Raw genomic sequence first — 17,888 nt, 5'->3', positions numbered from 1 at the left:
CGACCACGACGGGTGTTTCTCACGCAGCTGGGAGGCGATGTAATTGTGGTAGCGAAACCACACGACCCCCTCGGCCATGGTGAACACATTCTCGTTGCCCCAGGCGTTCCCCAACTCTGGAGGGTTGAAGAACAAAGAGAAACAGAAGGGTCAGAATGTTTGGAACTGCAGTATCGACTGTATACCAGGGTTGGGGTCAATTCCATTTGAAAATCCATCAATTGACTGAATGGAAATGGAATTGACCCTTATCCTGGTATATAAATATTTATAAGCAGTGATAACTGTCCTGAAACTAAAGTATTTTCAGTATTTCTTTACAGATGCCGATATCTTTATATCTCTTAAAGGTGCCAATAATATCTTTATATTACTTAAAAATGCCGATGTAGGAGTGATGTGGCGTCACGCCCAGCTCGTGAGGAGCAGGATGTTTTCATATATTTATATTCTCTAAAGGTGTCTATATCTTGGTGTTGATATCTTTATCTCCTTTACACAATACATGCAGGTATTGTTGGTGCTTCCTTGTCTTCATTCTTCAGGTATTAGTGAGGAGTCTAGTCAGATAAGGCTGGCATTATGTAGCTTTATTGTATAAAGTCCATCGTTGTTCACCACTAAATCCTCAGAGAATATTGCACAGCTTTTTAAATTCCAATGTTTTGTAGCTGGTTTTGTCAAAGGTGTGGTTTTACGTGAGACAGACAGTGATGCAGGAGTATCTCTGTTGTCACCAGGGCAACTATGGGTGCGCCTCCTACTAGGGCGGCAGGTAGCTTAGTGGGTAAGAGCGTTGTGCCAGTAACCGAAAGGTTGCTGGTTCTAATCCCCGAGCCGACTAGGTGAAAAATCTGTCGATGTGCCCTTGAGCAAGGCACTTAACCCTAATTGCTCCTGTAAGTCGCTCTGGATAAGAGCGTCTGCTAAATGCCAAAAAAAAAAAAAAACTATTGTAGATCTCAAAATTGGTGAGAAGAAGAAGAAGAAGAAGAAGAAGAAGAAGAGCGAGAAGAAGAAGAAGAAGAAGAAGACAACAACAAGCAGCATCTCTCACCATAGAGTCCCTCAGGTCCATGCTGACCCGTGGAGGGATCAGCAGCGCTCCACATCAGGTTACTGCCCCCCATCCGCTTGGGCATGTCCCACTGCTCGCCCGAGGCTAGGAGCCCTCCAGAGAAACTCCTCAGGGCGTCAGACCAGGAACTAGACGGGCCGTAGATAGAGCTGCCGTCCAGCCACGCTGTCACCAGGTTCACCTACAGTCCATAGCGCCACATAACATTACATCACTTTTTTTTTTTTTTTTTGAATAAAAAAATATGTTTTATTATCACATACACCAGATAGGTGCAGTGAAATGTAACATAACATGACATGACATAACATGACATGACATAACATGACATAGCGCATCTACAGATAGAACATAATAAGGTTTTTCATTTGGGGTATAACACTTGGGACAGTGTTGCTGTAGGCTTCTAGGGCTCCGAGTTTATCTGATGGGGAGTCTGCTGTATTACTGTTGCATCATGGTCCAACAGACTGACCCAGCTGACCTTATAGGCATTATGCTCCTGTCTGGCTCACTTGATAAGGGCGTGGCACTAGCACCACCAACGTCGTGGGTTCAACTTCCTCAGGGATCACATACTCATCCTCTGTAGCTCAATTGGTAGAGCACGGCGCTTGTAACGCCAGGGTAGTGGGTTCGATCCCCGGGACCACCCCATACGTAAAAATGTAAGTCGCGTTGGATAAAAGCGTCTGCTAAGTGGCATATTATTATTATCCTAAACATGTATGCACTAATTCTACTGTAAGTTGCTTTGGATAATACTGTCTGCTAATCGGTCTATACAGTACAGTATATCATTATATTACCTGTGTTGCTCAGTTACTTAGAGCGTGGCATTAGCAATGCAAAGGTCATGGGTTCACTCCCACAGGGATGACAGACACATACTAAGAATGTATACACTCACTAAGCGTCTGCTATAGTACCAGTGTGATAGGGTTATTACCTGTGTGATAGGGTTATTACCTGTGTGCAAGGGTTATTACCTGTGTGATAGGGTTATTACCTGTGTGCAAGGGTTATTACCTGTGTGCAAGGGTTATTACCTGTGTGCGGGGGTTATTACCTGTGTGCGGGGGTTATTACCTGTGTGTGGGGGTTATTACCTGTGTGATAGGGTTATTACCTGTGTGCAAGGGTTATTACCTGTGTGCAAGGGTTATTACCTGTGTGCAAGGGTTATTACCTGTGTGCGGGGGTTATTACCAGTGTGCGGGGGTTATTACCTGTGTGCAAGGGTTATTACCTGTGTGTGGGGGTTATTACCTGTGTGCGGGGGTTATTACCTGTGTGTGGGGGTTATTACCTGTGTGCGGGGGTTATTACCTGTGTGCGGGGGTTATTACCAGTGTGTGGGGGTTATTACCTGTGTGCGGGGGTTATTACCTGTGTGCGGGGGTTATTACCTGTGTGCGGGGGTTATTACCAGTGTGCGGGGGTTATTACCTGTGTGCGGGGGTTATTACCTGTGTGCGGGGGTTATTACCTGTGTGCGGGGGTTATTGGGGCTCTGGCTGGAGTGTTTTTCCCAGGGCCCCCTCTGGAACGGCAGCAGGACCCGGCCGGTACGGTTGGGGTCGAAGACTGGGTCTCCCTCTGGGACAGGGATGTGCATAAACTCCGGAGGACAGCCGGGAGGACGGGAGTCCAGGATCTCAAATACTACATGGTACCCTGGACAGGCAGAGGAGAAATACTGCAATTTGGGTCCCTGCTACTGTCAATCTATTCTAATACCTTTCCAATCCTTTTGACGAGGTTGCCAGGTTACGAGGTTGCCAGGTTACGAGGTTGTAGGCTACTAAGATTCCTTTACTGGTCACTCATTTAGGGGGTGGCTATGACAACCTCCAAGCATTTGCTGAGGTTCATTTCACAATATAGACTTCGTTTTAAACTGAAACAATATCTCCTGAATGAGTCTGAATGAATAATAAAGAGTCAGATGATATTCCAGTGTAAACTTACCGAAGAACACAGAGAGTACGGTCCGGTTGTGTGCAGAGGGCAGGCCCGAGGGCCCCCTGGCCGTCACATCGCTGACCCTGCGCGGGTTGGGGAGCTGAGGCTCCTGGAGCGGCTGGAGCACACCGTCAGAGTAGCGCGCGGGCAGGAGGCGCACCAGGGAGGAACCTGCACGCGGGACAGAGGAGTTCCTCGTCATCAAGCAAACAATACAACATATGGCTTTCTATAAACGCATACTATATCTTTAAATGTTCATATTTCAAATATGTAATATTGTAAGTTAAAGGTTAAGATTTTGTGAGAAACGTACCAACAGCACCTCGACTGTGATAGGCTAAGTTGTTATACCAGCCGTCATATCGTTGGACTTCCCAGGCGACTTTGGACTGAGAATCTGCACAGGTGAATGTATAGATTGACGGTCATTTTAGTGTGATCCTCAAACTCAGGACTTTTATAATAGTTATTTATCAAAGGTTATGAATTGTCCGTGGGTTTTACTAGTCGTACATAGATAACACGAAATAAGTAACTAGTTACAAAGCTACTTACGTTGAACGATAAAGGCAAGCACTGCTAGCAGTGTCCAGATCAGTTTACGCAAATCCATTGACGCGAGAGATTCACCTCAGCACGCAGAGACCCACTCCAAGACGGTCAAGAGTTGTCGAGGTGTAGCCAACTGGTGTGGAAAGGGCGAGGAAAGTAGAAACACATCGGGTTTAAATAAATGCGATATAACCTAATACGTTTTATAATGCGTAAAATCAATGTGAGTAGCAGTGCTTTAATAACTTATATAATTAAATTGTGACTGACACATATAAAGAGGTTGTACACGTTGTATGGACGAAACAACACTAAATAAAGGTTTTAAACAGGAAATGTTAATTTAATAAAAAACGGTGGAAACATACCCAATTTTGAGGATGAAATGTCATGCGCACTGAAGACCCGGAGTTACGAAAAATCCAGGTGAGCGAAATAGTGATCCAGAGAAGAATAGCCAACAGTGTCGATGACCCAAGTTCTCATAATAGACTGACACATTTTGTTTCCTTGTAGGAATAGTCGTCACCGGGTCACACACCTCTGTCACCAAGAAATACCAATCAATGCAACCCCTATAGATACACAAAAGACGTGCCGGGTATAAAATAAGTCTCTCGCCTTTGTGTGTTGCATTCGTTATTTTCATCTTTCTGCCTCTGTCTTGATCTGGTGGGCTACTTTTTTTTTTGCACTTTCAGGTGAGCATTATTTTAAGCATACTTATTATGCATGACAGGAATACTGGTGTATTATGATGATTCAGAGGGAGATGGAGTTCGATTTTTGTTTGTTTGTTTGCTTTTTTTTATATGTTTGTTGCTTACAAACCTGCATGGTCTAATTTGAGATGGGTCTTTGTCCATCATAGTTTGCCAGGGAGGGTAAACTTGAGTGCAAAAGTATTCACTTACTGTACCCATTAACCTTACTGTACCAGTACTCTGTTTAGTTTGAATGTGCTCTTAGTCTCAACAGAGTGGTTTCTTAAAGCATTTTGTATAAAATGAGTGTATGTTCAAGTAAAAATGATTTTGTCTTGATTCAGAAATAAATACTTTCTTTAAGTGATATAATTATGCATTTTACTTTACAGTCCTGAGACCACAGCAAAAATCGGCATTTCATTTATCTGACTTTCATTTATCTGCATGTCCAAACCAAATATTAAGCCTTCTTTTCAGGGCAACCAGGGCTTCAAGGAGAACACAAAACAATTTGGCACAAACTGTTGCATTCATGAGTTTTATTGACAAAAAAAAAAGAAGAAGCAAAAACCTAATAAAAATGAATTTATATGAATGCTGTAAGTACAGAAATGCAACTATGTTTTTTTATATGTTTTTTATTTCACCTTTATTTAACCAGGTAAGCCAGTTGAGAACAAGTTCTCATTTACAACTGCGACCTGGCCAAGATAAAGCAAATCAGTGTGATAAAAACAACAACACAGAGTTACATATGGGGTAAAAAAAACATAAGGTCATAAAATACAACAGAAAATATATATACAGTGTGTGCAAATGTAGCAAGTTATGGAGGTAAGGCAATAAATAGGCTATAGTGCAAAATAATTACAATTAGTATTAACACTGGAATGCTAGATGTGCAAGAGATTATGTGCAAATAGAGATACTGGGGTACAAAAGAGCAAAATAAATAACAATATAGGGATGAGGTAGTTGTGTCCAATATAGGGATGTGAGCTTATTAAAGTATTATAGACACTATGTCCTGGGATTAGAAGAACCCCTTAACTTCTAACGACTCTTGTGAAGTTTGAATGTGTGTTCATGAAAGTCTCAGCTTTTCATAGATAGCTTTTCATAGTTTGTAGCTCAAACTATTTGTAAAAAGACCCAGCCCTTGTCTCACAAACACCGCTCTAGCTCAGCCCCCGTTAATGATACAGACTGATGGTTGGTACGAACGGACGCAGAAGAAATAGACGGATCCAATGGTACAACCCAGAAGTCTAAAACACACCATATTTAAAAGCGGTTAGAAGTTCAAATCGCGCCGGAGTCGCGGTGGGACTCATTGGGTTAAAGATACACTCTAAAAATTTTGTATAATTTCAGCCTGTAGTTTTGAAAGTGGTACCTGGTTTTTTGTGTACTAGGTCATCAAATTGTGTACTAGGTCATCCAATTGTATACTACGTCATCATATTCGTATGATATGTTACGAATTCAATTTGTTGTGCTTAAGATCCTGGGGCTGGTTGCACCAGCTGGTCGTAAGTGGGTCGTAACTCTACATCCCGACGTAAAATGTGCTTTACGCAGGACCTAAAAGTTATACCTGTTGCACCAGCTGGTCGTAAAAGTAAATTTACGTATGGTAAAGAAAAAAGAAAAGAAAAATGCAATTTAGCAGACGCTTTTATCCAAAGCAACTTACAGTCATGAGGGCATACATTTTTACGTATGGGTGGTCCCGGGGATCGAACCCACTACCCTGGCGTTACAAGCGCCATGCTCTACCAACTGAGCTACAGAGGACTATCTTGTTTCATGATATGCACAGCAGAAAATAATAGCAATCTATATTTTCAAAAGGATGTGAGTCTCCTGTTCATATTTCACAACCTCCGCTGGCTTTTCTAGGTGCCTATGCGCGAGTCATTAGCGAAAAAAAATACATTTGATTTATGCTACATTAAAGCGTTATAAATGTGTCTGATCAGATATTAGCAAACTAATAAATGAGCTGCCACCTCCACTTATTTGCCCAGTCAGAGATCAAGCAACCAAATATACAGAAGGAGAGTTAGTGAAACAAAATCACATTGATTGATTATCAGACAAGTCGAGGGCTTTTAGTTAGGATAATATAGCTTAGGCTACTACGCGAGTGAAGAGCTAAATAATCCACCTGTTATAATAGGCTAGCGTAGGCTAACATGCTAGCAAAACGTTCTGATAACACTGTTAGACGAGCAAACTAGACTAAAGATGATCATCATGAACACTCACCTCAATTTGGCTAACTTTTTCCCAGCGTAATTGTAACCAAATATCCAAACGGAGATTCCGTGAAACAAAAATCGGACATTGATTGATTTATCATGACGAATCCCCACGCTTGCCCCAAAGCAGCGCGATAACGCTGTCCTAATCATAACGGTGCTGAAATTATAGTTGACCACACACGGCAATGTGTTCATCATTCAGTGATATTCATTCCCACAGTAATTATTGATTGATCCATCCAGTTGTGGTTATGAAAACGTGCATGCTTAGTGGTGGGCTTTGTGAAGTGATGGGACATGCCTCGCAAAGTTTAGAACTGCCATGAGGATGGTAACAGCCTAGTAACGGAGGCTGCGCTGCCTAGCAACCATCCTTATGAAGCATCAAATCTCATGAACGCCCATTGCTTATGCCGGATTTAGCTACGACTAGTCTTATTTTTGGTTGGCGCAACAGGTGTAAACTCTGATCCCAAAGTCGGACGTATCTACGCCGACCTAGCATTTAAAACAAATTTTTTTTTACGCCCAACTGGTGCAGCCGGCCCCTGGAGTGCATCTTTAAGTAATTTTTTACTTAAGTTTAACTTTGTAGGAAATGATGTAACATTCCAATTCCCCGGTGTAGAGTAAGTAACTGCTGACCCAATGTATCTCCTATCTCTGGATCTTTAGACAGTTACTGAAACACCCTGCTCTCCACACTAACACTGTCTCTTCTGTCACGCTGTCTGCTCTCAGCCCCAGAGATCCTGAGGAAAGATGACTTTCTACGATGGCATTTACCCATTCTACCCCCTACAAAGAACCTCCTTTATCTTCAGCACCCACCTCCTCACCATTATCCTGGTCTTCCTGGTCCTCATGGTCAGCTTCCTTCTCATTCTGCCAGGTATCAGAGGCAAATCGGTGCGTATAACATTTACATCATTTACATTTACGTCATTTAGCAGATGCTCTTATCCAGAGCGACTTACAAATAGGTGCATTCACCTTATAGCCAGTGGGATAACCACTTTACAACCAACTGGTGCAACCTAACAATGGAGTAGTATTAATGGCAACAGAAATGTAATCTTCAGATTCCATTTATTTTGGCACTAATATGACTCCATATACCTACTGTAGCCCATGATTAGATAATACAATTGCTCAACGTCGATACACATTGACTTAAACAGATTATTGCCCCTTGGAATGTGATTAAGATCAAATGGCTTAATAAAACTATAATTTATTATAGCCAGTCTGTCAGTCAGTGAAGATAGGTATATGTTTCATGACCTGACTTGTGTCCTCAAACCCTCTATTCTAGAGACTGTTCTGGATGTTCAGAATCGTCATCAGTTTATTCATAGGCGTTGTAATAGTAGGTAAGTACCTAGCTGCTTTCAATTTCACATCACATCTATTGCAACACTTGCAATGCCTGGCAGTCTTTTGCACACTATACTAGACTTTTGAACTCCACATATTCATATTTATTTTATACCACGGGACTGTAATGTAATGTAAAGAATTGTTGAATAGGCTACTCGATTTCTGATTGGTCGAAATGGTGTTGATTATTTCACAGTAAACGCACATCCCAAAAAAATGATAATCAACAGCTATAAAGTAGTTCCAACAACAACAACAACAAAAAAAGCATTGTATTGTCGTCCTTTTTTACTATTGACTCCCCAATCTCATCTCATCTCAGCGCTGAATTTCACCAGTGACTGGGCTGAGGCCAGAACCACAACCAACGCCACCTACAAGTCCTTCAGCAGTGAGGAGGTGAACGCTGAGGTGGGACTGCATGTAGGACTGTATGGTATTAACATTACTTTAAAAGGTGAGCCCAGCAGACACAGAATGAGAACATAACATGGTTTGTTATTATTGCATGTGGGACTGTATTGCATCAACATTACTTTGAGGTGAGCCTGGTAAACCATAGGTGGTGCGTCCAATAGGCTAGGGGAAGCTAAGCTGACCCAAAAGTACATTGAAATAAATATGACAAACTCATAGACCAGGGATGTAGCTCAGTTGGTAGAGCATGGCGTTTGCAACGCTAGGGTTATGGGTTTGATTCCCATGGGGGGCCAGTATAAAAAATAATGTATGCACTCACTAACTGTAAGTCGCTCTGGATAAGAGCGTCTGCTAAATGACGTAAATGTAAATTTAAATAATTAGGGTACTCCTGTCTATACATAAATAAATAAAATCATTGAAAATACTACACCAGAGAGAGATTTAGCCACAGAGAATCATTATCTTCTTTTAGAAAATACAGTGGCTTGCGAAAGTATTCACCCCCCTTGGCATTTTTCCTATTTTGTTGCCTTACAACCTGGAATTAAAATGGATTTTTGGGGGGTTTGTTTCATTTGATTTACACAACATGCCTACCACTTTGAAGATGCAAAATATGTTTTATTGTGAAACAAACAAGAAATAAGACAAAAAAACAGAAAACTTGAGCGTGCATAACTATTCACGCCCCCAAAGTCAATACTTTGTAGAGCCACCTTTTGCAGCAATTACAGCTGCAAGTCTCTTGGGGTATGTCTCTATAAGCTTGGCACATCTAGCCACTGGGATATTTGCCCATTCTTCAAGGCAAAACTGCTCCAGCTCCTTCAAGTTGGATGGGTTCCGCTGGTGTACAGCAATCTTTAAGTCATACCACAGATTCTCAATTGGATTGAGGTCTGGGCTTTGACTAGGCCATTCCAAGACATTTAAATGTTTCCCCTTAAAACACTTGAGTGTTGCTTTAGCAGTATGCTTAGGGTCATTGTCCGGCTGGAAGGTGAACCTCCGTCCCAGTCTCAAATCTCCCGAAGACTGAAACAGTTTTCCCTCAAGAATTTCCCCTGTATTTAGCGCCATCTATCATTCCTTCAATTCTGACCAGTTTCCCAGTCCCTGCCGATGAAAAACTTCCCCACAGCATGATGCTGCCACCACCATGCTTCACTGTGAGGATGGTGTTCTCGGGGTGATGAGAGGTGTTGGGTTAGCGCCAGACATAGCGTTTTCCTTGATGGCCAAAAAACTCAATTTTAGTCTCATCTGACCAGAGTACCTTCTTCCATATGTTTGGGGAGTCTCCCACATGGCTTTTGGCGAACACCAAACGTGTTTGCTTATTTTTTTCTATAAGCAATGGCTTTTTTCTGGTCACTCTTCCGTAATGCCCACCTCTGTGGAGTGTACGGCTTAAAGTGGTCCTATGGACAGATACTCCAATCTCCGCTGTGGAGCTTTGGAGCTCCTTCAGGGTTATCTTTGGTCTCTTTGTTGCCTCTCTGATTAATGCCCTCCTTGCCTGGTCCGTGAGTTTTGGTGGGGGGCCCCCTCTTGGCAGGTTTGTTGTGGTGCCATATTCTTTCAATTTTTTTATAATGGATTTAATGGTGCACCGTGGGATGTTCAAAGTTTCTGATATTTCTTTATAACCCAACCCTGATCTGTACTTCTCCACAACTTTGTCCCTGACCTGTTTGGAGAGCTCCTTGGTCTTCATGGTGCCGCTTAGTGGTGTTGCAGACTCTGGGGCCTTTCAGAACAGGTGTATATATACTGAGATCATGTGACAGATCATGTGACACTTAGATTGCACAGAGGTGGACTTTATTTAACTAATTATGTGACTTCTGAAGGTAATTGGTTGCACCAGATCTTATTTAGGGGCTTCATAGCAAAGGGGGTGAATACATATGCACGCACCACATTTCCGTTATTTATTTTTTCAAATTCTTTGAAACAAGTTATTATTTTCATTTCACTTCACCAATTTGGACTATTTTGTGTACGACCATTACATGAAATCCAAATAAAAATCCATTTAAATTACAGGTTGTAATGCAACAAAATAGAAAAAAAAACGCCAAAAGGGGGATGAATACTTTTGTAGCTGTGGATTGTCTTAAATCACACGTGCATTATACACACAGCCTATAGTATGCCTACAGTACAGGTGAGTGAGTGAGTATGTACACCTCTCATCTCCTCATGGTAACCTATTTTTATGCGCGTCTAATTTACACATCTCCATCTGGATTTCAGGGGTCACCTTATTTTTTTATTGTAAAGATTATTTGTTTTAAAATGCAGCTGCAGAGTTTTAAAAACACTCATATATCATTGCTTTAAATCAGTGCACGCTCGAGCAGTCTTTCTCTCTCTCTCTCCATCAATTCCATTCAAATTGCATTCAAAATATATCATCCTGTTCAAGATTGACATACAGTGCATTCGGAAAAGTATTCAGACCCGTTGACTTTTTCCACATTTTGTTACGTTTCAGCCTTATTCTAAAATTGATTAAATACAAACATTTCCTCATCAATTTACACACAATACCCCATAATGACAAAACGAAAACAGGTTTTTAGAAATTTTTGAAAATGTATTATAAAGTAAAAAACAGAAATACCTTATTTACATAAGTATTCAGACCCTTTGCTATGAGACTCGAAATTGAGCTCAGGTGCATCCTGTTTCCATTGATCATCCTTGAGATGTTTCTACAACTTGTTTGGAGTCCCCCTGTGATAAATTCAATTGATTGGACATGATTTGGAAAGGCACACACCTGTCTATATAAGGTCCCACAGTTGACAGTGCATGTCAGAGCAAAAACCAAGCCATGAGGTCGAAGGAATTGTTCTGTAGAGCTCCGAGACAGGATTGTGTCAAGGCACAGATCTGGGGAAGGGTACCAAAAAATGTCTGCAGCATTGAAGATCCCCAAGAACACAATGGCCTCCATCATTCTTAAATGGAAGAAGTTTGGAGCTGGCCGCCCGGCCAAACTGAGCAATCGGGGGAGAAGGGCCTTGGTCAGGGAGGTGACCAAGAACCCGATGGTCACTCTGACAGAGCTCCAGAGTTCCTCTATGGAGATGGGAGAACTTTCCAGAAGGACAACCATCTCTGAAGCGCTCCACCAATCAGGCCTTTATGATAAAGGCACATGACAGCCCGCTTGCAGTTTGCCAAAAGGCACCTAAAGGACTCTCAGACCATGAGAAACAAGATTCTCTGGTCTGATGAAACCAAGATTGAACTCTTTGGCCTGAATGCCAAGTGTCACGTCTGGAGGAAACCTGGCACCATCCCTACGGTGAAGCATGGTGGTGGCAGCAATATGCTGTGGGGATGTTTTTCTGCGGCAGGGACTGGGAGACTAGTCAGGATCGAGGGAAAGATGAACAACTTGAACCCGATTGAACATCTCTGGAGAGACCTGAAAATAGCTGTGCAGCGACGCTCCCCATCCAACCTGACAGAGCTTGAGAGGATCTGCAGAGAAGAATGGGAGAAACTCCCCAAATACAGGTGTGCCAAGCTTGTAGCGTCATACCCAAGAAGACTCGAGGCTGTAATCGCTGCCAAAGGTGCTTCAACAAAGTACTGAGTAAGGTTCTGAATACTTATGTAATTGTGATATTTCAGTTTTAAATGTTTCATACATTTGCAAGAAATTCACAAAAAAAAACTGTTTTTGCTTCATCATTATGGGGTATTGTGTGTAGATTGATGAGAAAAAAATACAATTTAATCAATTTTAGAATAAGGCTGTAACGTAACAAAATGTGGAAAAAGTCAAGGGGTCTGAATACTTTCCGAAGGCACTGTAAACGCCTAAATATATATATCCTCTTTCAGGAAATACATTAAATGTAGTATTAGTCTTATATTTAACTGATGAATGATGGGTTATGCATAATAAGATTCTAACTCCTAGCCTTGATGGGAATTTTTTTAGTGGACTATGAGATAAAACTGAGTTAATCACGAACATATGGTCAGAATTCGCTGTTGCTAGGCAAGAACTTAATTGGTTCATTTTACTGTGTGTGTGAAGTGGGGATCTGACCTACGGCCGAATTGCTCGCTCTTACCTAATCCAGGGCTGTCCTACCTTATCTGAGACTGAAACCAGACTGTTGCCTAATGCATCTCTCCTCAAACAAAGTAGAAAGAGCGGCGCCAGAGTTGAACAGAGTTTAGAATAATCATGAGTAATTACAGCATGATTGGGGGGAAGAATAGGAGTGGGTTTGGGTACATTTGAGAGATTGAGTGTGGACCTGTCATGACCAACAATCAATCTTCAGGTCAAGCCAGGGTGAGCCGGGGTTGAACAGAGTTTAAAACCGAACATGATTGTTTTTTTGCATGACAAGGGCGTGATTGTAATAATATTGTTTCTAAACTGAATGACAGTCAAATGTAGCCGCTATCATAGACTGAGGAAGTGGGCGGAGAAGGTGGAGAGAGGGAAACTGAAGATAATGGTGTGGGAACCCAAGAGAGGAGGGTATTTGAGCTAGGAGGTATGTGAATGTGACTGTATAGACGGGGAGTGGAGAGAGAGAGGGAAGGTGCTCTGCAGATCATCTCGGCTTCCGTTACTCTGTGTAATAAAGTCTATCTTGATTCAACAAAAACTCTGGAATAACTCATAGTGATCATTTTTCCACATCAGCCTCTGTGTCTTGCGGAAATACGCACGGACCTGTCTCTGTAAAAAAAAAAGGCTCCTCTCTTGGAGTCCCATGCAGGAAAAGATTAGACTAGAAGGAATAGCTTGCTGGATATTATTATTATTATTATTATTTTACATTTCTTATACCAATAGACTATTCGAAGAGGGACGCAAGCTCTTGAGAATAGAACTCACGGGTAATTTGAAAGAAGAGCGAACACGCGATGGTGGCTGGCTATAGCAGTTATTTATTCACATACATAACCATAACCATTCAATCCTTGTGAAGAGAAGTGAAAGCCTTCTGCATCTCATTCTAGTCCTATATTATTCAAGCATGACATTAGAATGATGTCATTTTTTTGTTTTTCTTTTGATATTCATTTTGTTTACAATTTTACAAATTCAATTTTTTTGTTTTTGATCACAACATCCATTATTTCACTTTTCTTAGAATATATTATGTATATATATATATATATATATTTTTTTTTTTTCATGTTTACAATTTCTTTTATTTTGAATTCAATGCTTAAGGTGTGAAATGTACCCCATAAATATGAAAGATGGACGCATGCTAAAGTTTTGAAAACATACGTGACAGACAGGTTACCAGTGCTGTAGCGTTAGGTCTGGGATTTCAGAGACTATGTGACACATAACTCGTCCTGTGTGTTGCAAGTGCACGGATTATAACCACCGTTGTCCTCTATGGTCCACTCTATCCCTGCAGGGAATCCTGTGAATCAACTCAACGAGACCATCAACTACAACGAGATGTTTGAGTGGAAAGACACCATCGATGAGGAGTACGAGGATGCCCTAGAGAGAGGTCTACCCAACCCCATCCTCTATATCGCTGAGAAGTTTACCCTTAACAACCCCTGTGGCCTCATCTACCAGTATAGATACTCTGGTCGCTACGCCTCGGCCACTCTCTGGTAAGCTGACTAGATCTAAACACATACTAGACTCATGGGGCGGTGCACAATTGGCCCAGCGTCGTCCAGGGTAGGGGAGGGAATTGCCCGGCAGGGATCTAGCTCAGTTGGTAGAGCATGGCGTTTGCAACACCAGGGTTGTGGGTTCGATTCCCACGGGGGGCCAGTATGAAAAATTAAAAAATAATGTACGCACTCACTAACTCTGGATAAGAGTGTCTGCTAAATGACTAAAATGTAAAATGTCTGTAGTGGACATTCCACCACCAGATCCAAAGGTCCAAGTGAAGCATAGGATTAGAGATCAAATTTATGATAAGGTTTAAGTTAGGAGTAAGGTTTGGTGGGGTTAGGTTAGGGTAAGGGTTAAAGTTAGGGGTTAGTGAAGCGCCATTCCAGAACCATTTAAAATCGTCTGACTCTACGTACACGTCCCGAATTTAAAACAAGTGCCGTCTCCACTCCCCAGGACAGCGTTCTGCTGCTGGCTGGTAGCCAACGTGCTGTTCTCCATGCCTGTCATCCTGTACGCCGGCTACATGATGGTGGCCACCGCCGCCTTCATCTTTTTCTCCATGGCCTCCTTCTCCACCGTCATGAACCTGCCGACCTGCCTGTTCACCATAGGCACCTCCGGAGCCTTCCAGACAGAGTACAGCGGTTCTTTCTGGCTGGCACTGGCCACAGGTAAGGAAATGGTTTACCAGAGCCCAAGGCTCTTTCCTCAATTCAACTTAACTCGATTCCTTGCGTCCTCTCTCTCCCAGCCTCCATCTCAAACGGGAGGGACCTTGGACATTCTCCTAATATGTGTTTTGAGAAGGAGGTTAGGAGAAAGGACTCTAGGAATCAAGGAAAGATGAATTGAGAAAGAGCCAAGTTATCCACACTAATGACAATATTAAAGGACATTTTGTTAAAAAGGCATCCATCTTGTTTTTCAGGTGCTCTGTGTCTGGTCATCGGAATCCTGGTGGTTCTGCTGGACTGTCTGATCCCTGAGAAGATACGAGAGGCCTTCAGTGTCGGGGTGGACAACGACGAAGATGAAGATGTTTATTTTGGAGAGGGATACCTGAACTCCAACTTCCTGGCAAGCGTAACCACCACACCTTTGACAACCTTAGTACTTCCTATGGTAAGTCTGCCAGTTTAATAAGAAGAAGTAGATATAAATCTAGCTCTGGTCCAGGGGTTCGTTTAGTTGCCCTATAACAATCACGATCACTAGCTCTGGTCCAGGGGTTCGTTTAGTTGCCCTATAACAATCACGATCACTAGCTCTGGTCCAGGGGTTCGTTTAGTTGCCCTATAACAATCATGATCACTAGCTCTGGTCCAGGGGTTCGTTTAGTTGCCCTCTAACAATCACGATCACTAGCTCTGGTCCAGGGGTTCGTTTAGTTGCCCTCTAACAATCACGATCACTAGCTCTGGTCCAGGGGTTCGTTTAGTTGCCCTATAACAATCACGATCACTAGCTCTGGTCCAGGGGTTCGTTTAGTTGCCCTCTAACAATCACGATCACTAGCTCTGGTCCAGGGGTTCGTTTAGTTGCCCTCTAACAATCACGATCACTAGCTCTGGTCCAGGGGTTCGTTTAGTTGCCCTATAACAATCACGATCACTAGCTCTGGTCCAGGGGTTCGTTTAGTTGCCCTCTAACAATCACGATCACTAGCTCTGGTCCAGGGGTTCGTTTAGTTGCCCTATAACAATCACGATCACTAGCTCTGGTCCAGGGGTTCGTTTAGTTGCCCTCTAACAATCACGATCACTAGCTCTGGTCCAGGGGTTCGTTTAGTTGCCCTATAACAATCACGATCACTAGCTCTGGTCCAGGGGCAAGAGAGATATGCAGTGGTGTAAAGTACTTAAGTAAAAATACTTGAAAGTACTACTTAAGTAGTTTTTTGGATATCTGTACTTTACTATTCATATTTTTTACAACTTTTATTTTTACTTCACTACATTCCTCAAGAAAATAATGTACTTTTTACTCCCATACATTTTCCCTGACACCCAAAAGTATCGCCACATTTCAAATGCTTAGCAGCGAGGACAAGACATTTTCGAATTCACGCACTTCTGAAGAGAACACGTGGTCATCCCTACTGCCTCTTATCTGGCGTATACACTAAACACAAATGGTTCATCTGTTGGAGTGTTCCCCTGGCTATCTGTAAATGATGTCTGAGTGTTGGAGTGTGACCCTGGCTATCTGTAAATGATGTCTGAGTGTTGGAGTGTGACCCTGGCTATCTGTAAAATTGTGCTATCTGGTTTACTTAATATAAGGAATTTAAAAGGATTTATAGCATTTACTTTTACTTCTGATACTTAAGTATATTTAAAACCAGATACTTTTACTCAAGTAGTATTTTACTGGTTGACTTTCACTTTTACTTGAGTCATTTTCTATTAAGGTATCTTTACTTTTACTCAAGTATGACAATTGAGTACTTTTTCCACCACTGACTATATGATACAAAGTCAAACATGAACTCAACACGTTTTAAACCTATTTTGGCTAACTTCACAAATAAAACAGAATTTATTTTCAACTCTGCTACATACAGATGTAGGATTTTAATTTGAGCCAGTTAGCTACAGCAGGAAAATAATCCTGCAGCAACAAGAAATGTAAATTAAAAATAAATAAAATAATAATAATAATTGTTAAGTGGTTGGACTACTGGCTATAAGGTGAATGCACCAATTTGTAAGTCGCTCTGGATAAGTGTGTCTGCTAAATGACGTAAATGTAAATGAGAATGGCTTGTAATTAATGGACATTTTCGTAGTCTTAAAATTCAAAGTGGAAATTACAAACTTTAGAAGCCTTTTTAAACCTCAAATACACTACAAGTTTTACATTTTCTGCAACAGGGTGATCAAATTAAGATCCTACATCTGTAGTAACAGGGAAATATTATTGATTTAACCGTAAATAATGTTATTTTCTTCTTCTTATGTGTTCCAGGATGATATTCAGAAAGACAGCCACCAACCATCACTCCAGGAGCTGTCGATCGCAATGTAACCTAACGTAACAGCCGTAGAAAGATGCATAAGCGGAGTTCCCCACATCCGGTTTTCAGCTGAAAAGTATATAACTGAAAACCGAATGCATCTGGTTGTTGACAATTCCGCTAAGGGTGGTCGCAATGTAACGGAGTCGGATTCATAACCTCACTCCCCAGCCTGAAAGGTCTATTGAATCCCTAGCTTTTCGACAGCGCAGCTGGTTAAAACGTTGTCAAGGAGGGCAGTCACATGTGAGACAGTAGCCTCTGCCCAGTCCTCAACAACCGGATGTTCCACTTTTCAGGGGAAATGGAAAGAGAACCTTTGACAAGACTTCCGCTTACAGAGTTCCTGGGTTGTAGTCTCACTGTGAGGTGGTGAAGGGAGGAAGTGTTACTGGTAGACAAGCATCTCCTTTACACAGACCTCCTGTACTACACTGTACTATACTGTACTACTGTGTACTATGCTGTACTACTGTACTATACTGTACTACTGTGTACTATACTGTACTACTGTACTATACTGTACTACTGTGTACTATACTGTACTACTGTACTCTACTGTGTACTACTGTGTACTATACTGTACTACTGTACTCTACTGTGTACTACTGTGTACTATACTGTACTACTGTACTATACTGTACTACTGTACTCTACTGTACTACTGTACTCTACTGTACTCTACTGTGTACTACTGTGTACTATACTGTACTTCTGTACTCTACTGTACTACACTGTACTACTGTACTCTACTGTGTACTACTGTGTACTATACTGTACTTCTGTACTCTACTGTACTACACTGTACTACTGTACTATAGTACTCTGCTGTACTCTACTGTACTACTGTACT

The 17,888-nt window shown here is 41.8% G+C and overlaps 2 protein-coding genes across 2 annotated transcripts in view; one reads left to right on the top strand and one right to left on the bottom strand.

Annotated features, from left to right (window-relative positions):
• Positions 1-3,665, bottom strand: part of LOC311134535 (dual oxidase 2-like) — a gene marked incomplete at its 3' end in the record, with an annotated part of 31,601 nt that extends 27,936 nt beyond the window's left edge. The window contains 6 exon segments of the mRNA XM_084168235.1: positions 1-116; positions 1,058-1,259; positions 2,568-2,755; positions 3,050-3,214; positions 3,360-3,443; positions 3,602-3,665. The exon segment at positions 1-116 is cut by the window's left edge and continues 51 nt beyond it. Coding sequence (XP_084024361.1) covers positions 1-116; positions 1,058-1,259; positions 2,568-2,755; positions 3,050-3,214; positions 3,360-3,443; positions 3,602-3,659 — 813 coding nt within the window. The 5' untranslated portion in view covers positions 3,660-3,665.
• Positions 3,666-7,305: 3,640 nt separating this feature from the next.
• Positions 7,306-17,046, top strand: LOC311135077 (dual oxidase maturation factor 1-like; the record flags this gene model as incomplete). Its single annotated transcript, XM_084168947.1, has 7 exons — positions 7,306-7,481; positions 7,888-7,945; positions 8,275-8,409; positions 13,796-14,003; positions 14,473-14,690; positions 14,948-15,141; positions 16,987-17,046. The coding sequence occupies exons 1-7, from the start codon at positions 7,335-7,337 to the stop codon at positions 17,044-17,046; spliced, it is 1,020 nt and encodes a 339-aa protein (XP_084025073.1). The 5' UTR covers positions 7,306-7,334.
• Between the last annotated feature and the right edge of the window lie 842 nt (positions 17,047-17,888).

The sequence above is a fragment of the Coregonus lavaretus genome, assembly GCF_964263955.1.
Source record: "Coregonus lavaretus genome assembly, chromosome: 9".
In the NCBI taxonomy this organism is placed as follows: Eukaryota; Metazoa; Chordata; class Actinopteri; order Salmoniformes; family Salmonidae; genus Coregonus; species Coregonus lavaretus.
The sequence above is the reverse complement of the archived record's forward strand: the minus strand, read 5'-3'. Positions and strand labels throughout refer to the sequence as shown.